Source organism: Vombatus ursinus, unplaced genomic scaffold (assembly GCF_900497805.2).
Source record: "Vombatus ursinus unplaced genomic scaffold, bare-nosed wombat genome assembly UNPS02014171.1, whole genome shotgun sequence".
Taxonomy (NCBI): domain Eukaryota; kingdom Metazoa; phylum Chordata; class Mammalia; order Diprotodontia; family Vombatidae; genus Vombatus; species Vombatus ursinus.
Genome location: NW_020953949.1, coordinates 3,643,796 through 3,655,866, shown reverse-complemented (window position 1 = coordinate 3,655,866; position 12,071 = coordinate 3,643,796). Strand labels below are relative to the sequence as shown.

Here is a 12,071-nt window from a genome sequence, read left to right as displayed (position 1 = left end):
GATACAAATTTGAAAAAAATAACCTAGTCCTTTCCTCTCAAGAAACTTACACATGAATAAGACGGAGTAAGATAATTATGGGCAGTTAAATGGCAAAGTAGATAGAGTGCCAGGCCTGGAGTCAGATAGACTTGAGTTCAAATCTGGCCTCAGACATATACTAGCTGGGTGACCCTGGGCAAGTCAGTTTCCTCATCAGTAAAACGAGCTGGAGAAGGAAATTGCAAACCACTCTAGTATCTTTGCCAAAAATTGGGTTTTGTGAATTGGACACAACTGAAATGACCGAACAACAACAAAGACAAAAATGACTACACAACCAAACGACAATTTAAGTACACAAATAAGGTCATTTTGCTACATGCAAAAGAAGACATAGAGATGAGGTGTTGTGAAGTATATGAGAAGGGAGAGAAGAGATGACCTGGAGAGCTCAGGCAGGCAATCAGGATTGTAAAAGGCCTTGAGATCAAGCTATCTATGGGTCATTTGAAGGAAGAAATGTTTGAGAACGTTTAACCCAGGGAAGAGAAGACATAGGTGGGACAATAGCTGTTTTCAGGTACGAGAAGGACCATTAAGAGCTGCAAAGGGAATCAGATTTGTTCCACTTGATCCCAGGGAGCAGAACTAGGAATAACAGAGAGAAAGTGGAAAAAACAAATTTAGTCTTTATAGAATGAAAAACTTCCTAAGAATCAGAGCTATCTCAAAGTGGAATAGGCTGCCTAGGGAGACAGTTGGTTTCTCCTCACCAGAGCTTTTCCAAGAAAAGGCCTGGAAAATATGTCCAGTATGTTGAACAGGGATTCTTGTTCGGAGAACAAGTTGAACTGGAAGGCCACTAAGGTCTCTTCCAACTCAGATTCTATAAGAGATCATTTTCATCCCTGGGAGTAAGGAATCTGAGAAGACTTCAGGAAGCAGGTAGCACCTGCACTGGGCATCTGGAGAGGGAATGTCAATAAGTGGAGACGCCACTGGGGGAGCATATTGCAAGAATGCACATATGTACAGAAGCAGTAGAGGGCCAAGGAAGCTCAGGAATGAGTTAGGAGGCCAGCTTTGTTCGAAACACATAACTTTGTTTGAAAGTATAACATACATGAAAAGGATTAATGTGAATTAAGACAGGAAAGATAGGTTGTAGAAAGATTGTAGAAAGTCTTAAATATCAGCTTTGCATTTTATCCTTACTGTAATGCTCTGAGCAGAAAGTGACATGATCCAACCTATGCATTAGAAAGATAATTCTGGCATCAAGGCAGAGAATCAGCTAGGAATATATTATAATAGTACAGGTGAGAGATAAAGTGAGGGCCTGAATGAAGGAAGTGATGGTGGGATTGGAGAGGAGGGAACAGATAAGAGAGATAATGCTAAGACAGAAGAGACAGAACTTGGGGGCTAATACAATGTAGGAGGTAAGGGAATAGGAAGAGTCAAAAACAATTCTAAGATTTTCAGCCTGAGTAATTGAACTGGGAAGATGGTGGGAAAAAAATGGAAGTTGAGAGGAAAGTAAGGTTTTAGGAGGAAGATGATGAGTTAAGTTTTGGATATATTATATTTGCGATACCTAGTAAGTGTTTTATAATTACTTGTTCATCAAATGAAGTGGTGTCAGGAAATCCAGATGGAGATGATTTTAGCTGGGATTTGTGGTATCAGTCTGCACATAGATGATAATTCAAAGCAATGGGCGTGGATGTACTTGACAAGAGAAAGAATACAAAGAGAGAAGAGAAGAAGGCTGAGGGCAGGGCCTACAATTAGGTGGCCAAGGAAAGCAGATGAACCAGTCATGGAAACCGAGAAGGTATAAGGAAACCCAGGAAAGAGCAGTGTCATCAAAGTCACAGAGGAGAAAGTACCAAGAAGGAGGGAGGTGGTCAGCAGTAACAAATGCTACACTAACAAATGCTAGAACAAATGTTCTAGCTACAGCTAGAACAAGAAGGTTGAGAAAAGGCCATTGGATTTAACATTTAAGAAGTTTCCAAGATATTAAGAAAAAGCAGTTTTGCATTAAGGAGTATGAGTATGTGGTGAGGAAGCAGAGGTAACTAGTGTAGCCTACTCTTTTTCTAGACCCAACAGTGACTGAGAAGAGAAAGGTAAGGATTGGGGGGTGGGGTAGGGTAGCAAGATCAAATGAAGACTGGATTTTGTTTTGTTTTGTTTTTCTTTTAGGATATGGGAGACTTGAGTATGTTTACAGGCAGAGGATAAGGAACCAATAGAAAGGGAAAGTTCGAAGATGAGAGATGAGGAGGGAATAACTGTTAGAGCAAGGTCTCAGAGCAAATTTGGAGAGGATCGAATCAAGGACACAGGCAGAATGCTTCATCTTGACAAGAAGACATCCCCTGAGACTACAGACTAGAAGGAAAGAGGAGAGTTTAAGGATAGAGATAAAGAAATGTTGAGGTGAAAGTCAGGGCAGATGGCCTCAGTCTTCTCAGTAAAGTAGATTTCTACCACATAGCTCCAGTCCAAACATCTCCAACTGCCTGCTGGATAGCTCTCTTCACTTCCTGACGTGCTATTATCCAAATCTGAATTCAAATTTCCTCCCTAAACCCGTCATTCTTATAACTTCCCTATTTCTTCTGACAATACCACAAACCACCCAGTCACCCAAGTTCAATGCACATTTCATATCCTTTCACTTTCACTCATCACTCTAATTAAAGTCCTCATTATCTCTGACCTACACTGTTGTTGTCTGGGAATAGAGATGACCTCATAATTTCTATTATATCTATATGTATATATGCCATCCCCTTATTAGATTATAAGCTCCTTAAGGGCAGAATCTATCATTTTTCCCCAAAATTTGTACCTCCTACTTCATTAATAGTGTTTTGCAAATATGTTGATGTATTTATCATGTTGATGTGAGTATTCTCTCAGAGGCAGCACGGTACAGGGGGAAAAAGCCCTGGATCTGTACTCAGAGGATCTGAATTCAAATCTAACCACCATACTGTGTGACCTTGGACAAATCACTTAACCTCTCTGGGCCTCAGTTTCCTCATTTGTAAAATGAGGATGCTGCACTACATGACTTTTAATGTACCTTTCGGCTCTAAATATGAGGTCCTGTGATCCCTCCTATGGTGCAGATCATGTCCACACCTCTTTACCCTAAACAACTTATGTATTTTCATAAACGGTGCAAATAGGCTGTCTGTCCACTGGTTATTGCTCACTCTCACGAAGTGTATGGCACACCTTCCTCTACCATCACACACAGTTAGGTCCTGATAAGAGCAAATAATGAATCCCTTAAAGTGGTTGCCTTATTTGTATTCATATTATTCAAAGTAATAATTAAGTATGGTTTCAGTCCAGTGCAAATATACAGTGCAAATTAAAATAATTTCACAACTCCAGAGGAATTCCTCATTTGTACTAATTGGGACCTGGCTATATGTTTCCATCTATGGCACAAGCACTGTACCTGAACATACTGTCCTTTAGTAAGGACGATGAAACCAGAATATCTTTGTGTACTGGTCACAGCAGAAAGGAAAAAAAAATACTTCCCAAGAGTAACCAGGTCTCCAGTACAAAATCTATTTAATGTTGCTGAGATGGCAGTTAGAACACCTGAGATCAGCAATTTCTCTCTTCAAAATGACCAAGACTCTACAGACTGCATTAAACATTTCCTCCCCATTCTCTTCCTAGTGTCAGGAAGAAAAGCTTTAACTATGGAAGAAGAAAGAGACATAGTGGAACCTTTCCAGGGCAGGTTAAGCAGCAAACTACTGTCAAGAGAAACAAACCTCTAAGCCAGGGAAGAGGTTATGCAAACACTAAGAGAAAGAGGCAGCGGAAACATGGGGAGCACAACCTCTGGCAGAGGACTTCACTTTTCAATTCAAATGACCCAGATATAGAAAAATAAATGCTTCCCCAAAAGAGGACCACATTTCAAGATTGCAAACGCCACAAAATCTCTTCAACTCTGATTCTTACTGCACTGGGGCAAAGCTGAATAAGGGGACTGGAGAATATGAAGCTAAATAAAAAATACACAAAGTTTAAATTGAGGAAGCAAAACCGGAAGATAGTTATAGCTGCAAGGGAAGCTTGAGATCTTCCTTCACCCAACAAGGTGGGGGGAAGGGGAGAGAAAGGCGGCAGATGGGGATTCCAAATCCTTCTGTCACCTCTTGAACATAATGCAGCATGTTCTATTTTTGGCTTTAACCACTCTTGGTTACTAAAGTTTTCTATGACAAAAGACCTAGTAGGAATGACAGGTCAGCAGGGCAAAAATCAAAGCAACACTATTCTTTCTACCTCAAGCTACAGAGCTGTTTCTTACACTGTCAGTGGCTGATAAACTAAGGCTAGTCCAGCAGCCTGATGCCAGTCTTTGGGGTGGATGAAAACTGCCTCTACTCACAGAGCACTTACAAACCACTCCGCCCCCCCCAAAAAACACCCTTGTGATAGAGATAGTAAAGTACAGAATTATCCTCACTTTGGAACTAGGAAAATAGAGACCCAGGGAAATACAGGCGCTTGCCTGCTCTAGGTCAGGGCTTGAGCTTGTGGCCGGACAGATGGACTCTGCCCGGACGGCAGAGATGAGAGAGGGCCGGAAAGGAAGGAGCCCAGAAGACGGTGCAATTAACGAGGAGGGAGGGAAAGACAACGGGGTGGGTCGCGGGCAGGAGAGGGACCTCAGGTGAGCTGGAGCCTTCCAGGGATGCAGGGGTGCCCAGCCCCTCGGCGAGGATGCTGGTCCTTCTCCCCTTCTCCGGAGGCCCCGCGAATCTTCGCTTTCGAGGCGGGGAGTCCCGGCCCCCGGCCCCCGGCGCGCGAGGGGATGCAGGGGAACTGCCATATCGGGGCGGGGCCGGGGCCGGGGGACCTGGGCGCCGACTGGTTGCTCTCCATAAAGCGAGGCGACTCCGCATCTCGGCTCCCCTACACCCTGGACGCTCCGGGCTGGGCTCCGCACCCGCGGCCGCCCTCCCGCCCTCCTTCTTCCGGAGCGACGGACTCACCTCCCTCCGAGGCGGCCGGGCCTCGGTGTGCCGGAATTTGGACATCTTGAAGCGGTTCATAGCGCGGGAGGAGGCTGCGGCGGAGCCGGCTCTCAGGTGCACCTCCAGAGGCTGAGGCGGCGGCAGCGGCAACTCGAAAACCAAGAAACCTACCTCCACCCCCACTCAGAGCGCGCCGCACGCCGGCAGCGGCCACGCCCTCATCATGCTGTCAGCCAATCCCCGCCTCCTTCGCTTCTCCGGACCACGCCCCAGGAGCCTCTTCTTCCGAACCGGCCTCGGGGGCCTGCCTTCCTACCAATCGTTATCCATCCGCCCCATTAAGCCCCGCCCCGAGCCCACACTGAGTGGCGGGGCCCCCCCCGGCGGCGGCAAGTGGGGGGGGAAGGGAAGAGGGTCACGTGAGGATGGGGCTCTGGGCCTCCGCCCTCGCACGGGGCCTAAGGAGGCGGGCTGCTTGGCAGCTGTTGGGTGGGGGTGAGGGGCGCTCTTCTCCCGGAAGACACGACCGGGTGACTTCCCCAGTGGATCCCTCGTAGTGACTTACGACCTCCGCTCAGTTAGACGAGCACTAATTGAGCTCAAAGACAAAACAACAAAAAAAATTTAACCCATTCCCTGCCCTCAGCAGGCTTACACTCTACTGGGTCATACAATTGTAGACAGATTTATACCACTTAACTTAATCCAGGGAGCACCGGAGTGGGGAATAAGACAGGCAGCAAGCAGGGTGGAGTGGAAAGGAGTCTGGTATAAGCTGTGTGAGCCTGGGAGGTTGCTTAACTTCTCTGTGCTCAGTTTGCTCATCTGTCTAATGGAGAGCTTGGGCTACGTGGTACCTAAGCCACCTTACTCCTTTAAAGCTATATTCTCTGGGGCAGCTAGATGGCGCAGTGGATAGAGCACCAGCTTTGGAGTCAGGAGGACCTGAGTTCAAACTCTATCTCAGACCAGATACTTGACACTTAATTAGCTGTGTGACTCTGGGCAAGTCACTTAACCCCAATTGCCTCACAAAAAAAAAAAAAAAAAAATCTATACTCATCATCAGTAAAGGCCTCGAATGAGCAGGGCCTTGGAGAAAGTTAGGGATTCTAAGGGGCAGAGGATGAAGACAGAGAGGAGCCCAAACAACCCTCCATCCTAAACATTTCAGCAAGTCAGGGAGCTTACTAGGACTCAGGTTCTCCACTACTTATTGTCGTTGGGGACTCCAAAGAGGTTACTCAACATTCATTTTGCTATGTATTGTAGGCGATAGGGGAGATACTGAAATAAAGTTAGGGTTCCACTATCTCATGGAGTTAAGTTTAGCAATGAGATCATATTTTCCCAGCAATTTACAAATTAGTAAATACTTCATTCACAACAGTTCTGAAAGGTAGGATGTACAAACATCCTCATTTTTACAGACAAGAAAACTGAGGCAAAGAGATTAAGTTATTTGAACAAGGCAATCCTTTTAATCCTTCCTAAATGACTCTCTATTTCGTTCCCAGATGAGTCCGTTCAATGCAGGCTGATCAACCCCCTCTCTCCTGCCTCAACAGCTTGGCACCCTTCCATCTGAGGGTCTTAATTTATACTCTACTGAGAAAATAGAGACTATTATCTGTTAACTCCATCTTTCTCTTCAACCAAGGCCTGCCCTGCTACACCTCCCCAACAACCATACCCATCCATCTTCATCTGTTCACTTGCTATCTGCATGTACTTGCCCAATCTTAAAAAAAAAAAACTTAAAAAACCACCCCTACTTTACCAAACCCTACAATCCCCTCAAGTTACTATCCCATACCTCTCCTTCCTTTCTCAACCAAACTTGTAGAAAAACCTTTCTACGCTCATTACCTCCACTTCCCCTCTCACTTGCTTTTTAGCCCTTTGAAATCAGGTTTCCGACGTCATCACTCAGCTGACACTACTCTCTCGAATGATACCAATATCTGTAATTGTCAGATCTGATGGCCTTTTCTTAATCTTCATACTTTCTGGCTTCCCTGTAATTTGACACTATTGACCATCCTTTCCTTCTGTAATGCATTTCTTTCCCTGTTCCTCAGCCTCTTTTGCTAGTTCACCATCCATATAATGCCCCTTCATTTTAGTGTACTCCAAGGCTCTTTTCTTGGTAGCCTCATCAAATCCTATGGGTTCGGTTATTGCCTCTATGCTGGCGATTTTAAACTCTCCCATGAGCTTAAGAAATCATGGGGTTTTAGCCGCCTAAATTTTTAGCTGGACATTTCAAAGTGGATGTACTGTTGTTCAGTCGTTTCAGTCATCTCAAATTCAGTATGTCCACTACACAGCTCAGACCTTTCCCCCGACAAATCCATACCTCTTCTGAACTTTCCTTATGTTGAGAATAGCACCATTTCTTTGGTCACCCAGGTTTGTAACCTCAACTCTTCACTTTCCCTTACCTCACTTATTCAACCACTTGCCAAATCTTGTTTCTACTTCCACAACATCTCTTGCATCTGTCCCCTTCTCTCTGGATAGCTGCCACTCCTAAGTCAGGCCCTCATTACCTTTCATCTGAACTAATGCACTGGATTACTTATCAGTCTCTCTGCCTTTTAGTTTGCAGTTCAAACCATCTCTGACACAGATGCTAAAGTGATTTGCCTAAAGTGTAGGTCTGACTACAACTTCTTGATAGACTCAAGTGCAGGAATTCTTAACCTGGATCCTTTGGTCTATGGTTAGATAAATTACATCTTTATTTTCACTATCTCTAATGGAAATTTAGCATTTTCTTCAATTATTGAAAAATATTTTGAGAAGGGTTCCATAGGCTTCATCAGACTGTCAAAGGTGTCCTTGATACAAAGAAAGTCAAGAATCCCAGCTCTAATGGCTCCCTACTGCCTTTAAGATCCAATATAAACTATCTGGCATTTAACACCCTTCATAATCTGGTCCCAGTCTACCTTTCCAACGTTTTTATATGTTTCTTCCCTTCCTGCACTCTTGTGGTCAAGTCAGACTGTCCTTGCAGTCTCTATTATGTGGGTACTTGCTGTCCCTCATGTCTAGAATTCACTCTCTCATCCCCTGTGCCTTTTTGAATTTCTTTCAAAATTCAGCTCAAGTGCCATCTGAGGCATGAATCCCCTCCTGATTCATCCCTTCCCACCAGCTTCTAGTGATGTCCTTACCAAATTCATCCAAATTGCCAATACTGTCTTACATTTATTTAGTGTATTTTATATATGTATGTGTTGTCTCCCCCTGCTAAGATCCCAGAGGGCAAGGATCATTTCATTTTTGTCTTTGTTTTCCCAGCTGCTTAAATGCTTTGTTGATTGAATATGGTGGAGCTTGGTTTCAAATCTAGATATTTCTAACTCCCAATTCCATGTTATATAGTAATAAAATATCATAAGTTCATAAGATGAACATAAAGGGTTGTGGGATTAGATGAGAGTGAAATCCTTTTCAGTTGAGGAGATGAAAGAGGTAGCATTTGAATTGGGTCACCATTGACATTGGATGTATTGACATTGGGTCTTATTGGGAAATCAGTGACAAATCACAGGTATAGAAAAAGTCTGTGACCTGTGATCTCATACATAAAGACCAAGACAGCTAGAGTCTGGAATCCTATGAATTCTGTCCTACCCTAAACAGGCCTTCCAAAAAGGACTTTCTCATGTTGCAGGGCCCTCTTGGACCATGCTTCAGAAACTGTCTTAGTGCCAGAAGGAAACACAGACAAGCAGGACAGCTTTGGTTAAAATTTATTACATACTTAAGTGGCAAAGCAAGCTGGCCATAATAGAGACTCGTGGTTTCATGTACCCAAACAAAACACTGTCTTCTTGATTCCACAGTACTTGTTTTTTGCTTGGGAATGTTGGAATATGTGTTCCAGTGAAACTAAGAAGAGGCCAGGCTGGAAACAGGACTTTGATCCTGATGTAGGGAATGCATAGTGAGGGATGTGAAAATTTCCTAAGGTGTTACTGCTAATTTCAACTTCAATTCAAATCTTTTTCAATCTAAGAATCAGCTAGTCAATCAAAAAGCCTAATAGGCATTTCAAACTAATAGCCATGTGCCTGCTAGAGCTCAAGATGGGGTCTGGATAGATCTGGGGTAGCTAGGTGGCCTAGTGTTGGATTTGAAATCAGTAACACCTGATTTTGAATCCTGCCTCAAACACTAATTCTCTGACATCACTGGGCACATCACTTAACCTTATCTGTAAAATGGGGATAACAATAGCACCTACTTCAGAGGAGTGTTACAAGAATCAAATGACATAACCTGTAAACATATAGCTTGTTGCAAACCTTAAAGTGCTAATTCATAAAGTAAAACCTGTAAGTTCCGTCAAACTCCTCATTCTGGAGATCTTCACATATTCCATTTAACTGAAGTGAGGGATACAGGTAAATTAAGGTACGGAAGAAACACATCCTGACTTTTTTAGTAATGGGCCCAAGGAAAATATACATCCATCACCCTTTTACCTTCCTTTATTCATCAAACATTTATTAAATGCTTACTATTGAAGAGTAAAGAACATTATGCTAGGTGCTGGGGGAGATATAAAGACAAATAAGACACAGTCCCTTCCCTCAGGAAGCTTTCAGTTTAGTAAGGGCTATAATACATGAATGCTAAGTTAGTCTGTGTCTGAATCTCAAGAACCAAAAACACATTTCTATTCTATCTCTAAATATTAGGTTTATTGATGATGTTAAAATCATTGGTGGTACGCATATACCTAAGAATGAAATGTTTTAAAATAACATTTTACAATGGGGAAAATGAGGGGTTGATTATTGTATATAAGTTTACAAATACAGAAATCTTTCATTATCCTCTAACAACACAATAATGTATCTTCCAATAATATTCGTTAACAAGAACGTCTTCCCTTCACTGAATTTCATTTTTTTCATCCCTATATTTGTATAGTGCTTTATAATTTTCAAAGTACTTTCATATACAGTATCTCATTTGAGTCTTAGAACAACCCTATGAGGTTGGCAGAAGCAGCTTTGACCCCAAGATATTAACGGGTATGCCCAGTGGCAGAACCTGATCTAAAATTAGGACTTCTAAGTTCAGAGCACTAGCTAACCTAACATGATCCTCAGGTCTATCCCAACTTTGAGCAAATTGCTTAGCTGCAGACCAGAAGCCTTGGATTCTACCAACTCATGAAGTTTCTTAAACAGCTATTCAGGACAGTCAGAACTTGGCTTATAACAGGAAAATAACCAGGATGATGGGGTTATGTATTTGATGGTTTCATCATTGCCCCAGCCACACCTCAAATGACTCTATTCCTTAGAGGGCTCTTTGCAAAGTGGCAATACCCAGGAACACATTCACCATAGCCCTTTTAGAGTTTTGCCAGGAGAGATGGGCTAGGTTGAGGAAAGATGGGGAAGAAGTAAGAAAGAGGGTAGAAGAAAGAGAAGTGGTCAGAACACACAATTTGAGAAATCTTCAACCAAATATCACTCCTCTTTAAGTGAATTTCTCAAAGACTTGGATTGAGAACTCTTCTGCCCTCCCTGTACCATTGTTGAACTAAATTAATCTCTCCAACAGAGCTAAAAAGATGGGGACCAGATACATTTTTCATCTATGCAGGAAGTAGCAGTCACACAGACCCAAAATTGTGCAATTAACTCCATCTGCAATTGGTGAGTTTCCAGCAGTACAATCATTTGTAACAAATAGCAGACTGTCCTTTCTTTTCCTCTTAGTGTGCTGAGTCCTTCTTCCAGACACCTGTGCATTTTGCTCCTGCCCTTGGACCAATCCACATTTAGATACTCTACAAGGCCATACAGACATCTCCAGGTCAAGGAAGCTTTAAGGGTCCAATGGATCATAAAGAATTGTATCAAAATAATGAATTACAAGACAGGGGGCATATATGTGCACATAAATTACTTTCATTCCATTGGGGTACAACATTTGAAATTCTTTTTTTAAGGGTTGCCAAATTTTAGATCAAATTCAATTCAACAAACATTTATTTCACGTGGTATTAAGGAAGTCACAAAGATTATCAGAACATACGCTTATAATATAGTAGAGGAGGGACCACATACAACCACAAAACAGAATAGAATAAGATAAATAAATAGGAAAGCTATAAACTATGTGCTATGAAGGTCCAAGGAAGGATGTTTTCCCTCTTGTAAAAGGTTTCCCAGAGGAGATGGGATCTGAGCTAAGTTTTATAAGATTCAAAATTGGACTTTACAATCATTTAGTCTAAAATTCTCAATTCAACAAACATTTATTAAACATCTTTTTATGCAAGGCATTGAATTATACAGAGACAACAACAACAAAACAAAACAAAGCAACCATCTATAATGGGGATATAGTATGTACAAAGATAAGTAAGCAGAAGTTAATTCTCTTTGGCCCCAGAGAGCAGAATCAAAAGCAATGGATGGAATAACAACAAATGGAAGACAAAGTCAGACTCAATAAAAAAAATCTTCCTAAGAACTAGAGTTAAGGTAGTAGATGGTGTGGAAGATCAAGTGCTGGACTTAAGAGTCAGAAGACCAGAGTTCCAATCCTGCTGTAGAACCTAACTGTGTGATGACAAGTCTTTTAATATCATTCCACTTGAGTTTCCTCATTTTTAAAATGGAGCAATAATAAAACCTGTTTTACAGGGTTGTAAAGATCAGATTTGATAATATAAATTAGTTCTTATTATGCTTAAGAAGTGACAAATACGATGAACACAGAGAAGCATGGAAAGATTTACATGTTCTGACACAAAATGAACAAAGAAAACATAAGACTATGATTACGACTATATAAATGGAAAGAACAAAAAAAAAATCAAAAGTGAATACTGCAAAATTACAAATAACAAACATGGCCCTAAGGAAAAGAAATGAGAAGACACCCCCACCCCATTCCTTCGTAGAGGTTGGAGTTCTACAAGTGTAAACTCCATATATTTTCATTCTTTTTCTATATATTAATTTTGCTGATTTTTCCCCTTCTTCTGTTTTGTTTTTTTTTTAAATATTATTTGTTATATGG

The 12,071-nt window shown here is 42.0% G+C and overlaps 1 protein-coding gene across 2 annotated transcripts in view; it reads right to left on the bottom strand.

Moving 5' to 3' along the window:
• Window positions 1-5,177, bottom strand: part of LOC114041263 (coronin-7-like) — a 106,131-nt gene extending 100,954 nt beyond the window's left edge. The window contains exon 1 of one of the 2 annotated variants that reach the window (XM_027859627.1): window positions 5,028-5,177. In XM_027859627.1, coding sequence (XP_027715428.1) covers window positions 5,028-5,087 — 60 coding nt within the window. In that variant the 5' untranslated portion in view covers window positions 5,088-5,177. The remainder of the gene's footprint in view (window positions 1-5,027) is intronic. The other variant, XM_027859625.1, reaches the window with a different exon arrangement.
• Window positions 5,178-12,071: the final 6,894 nt, after the last annotated feature.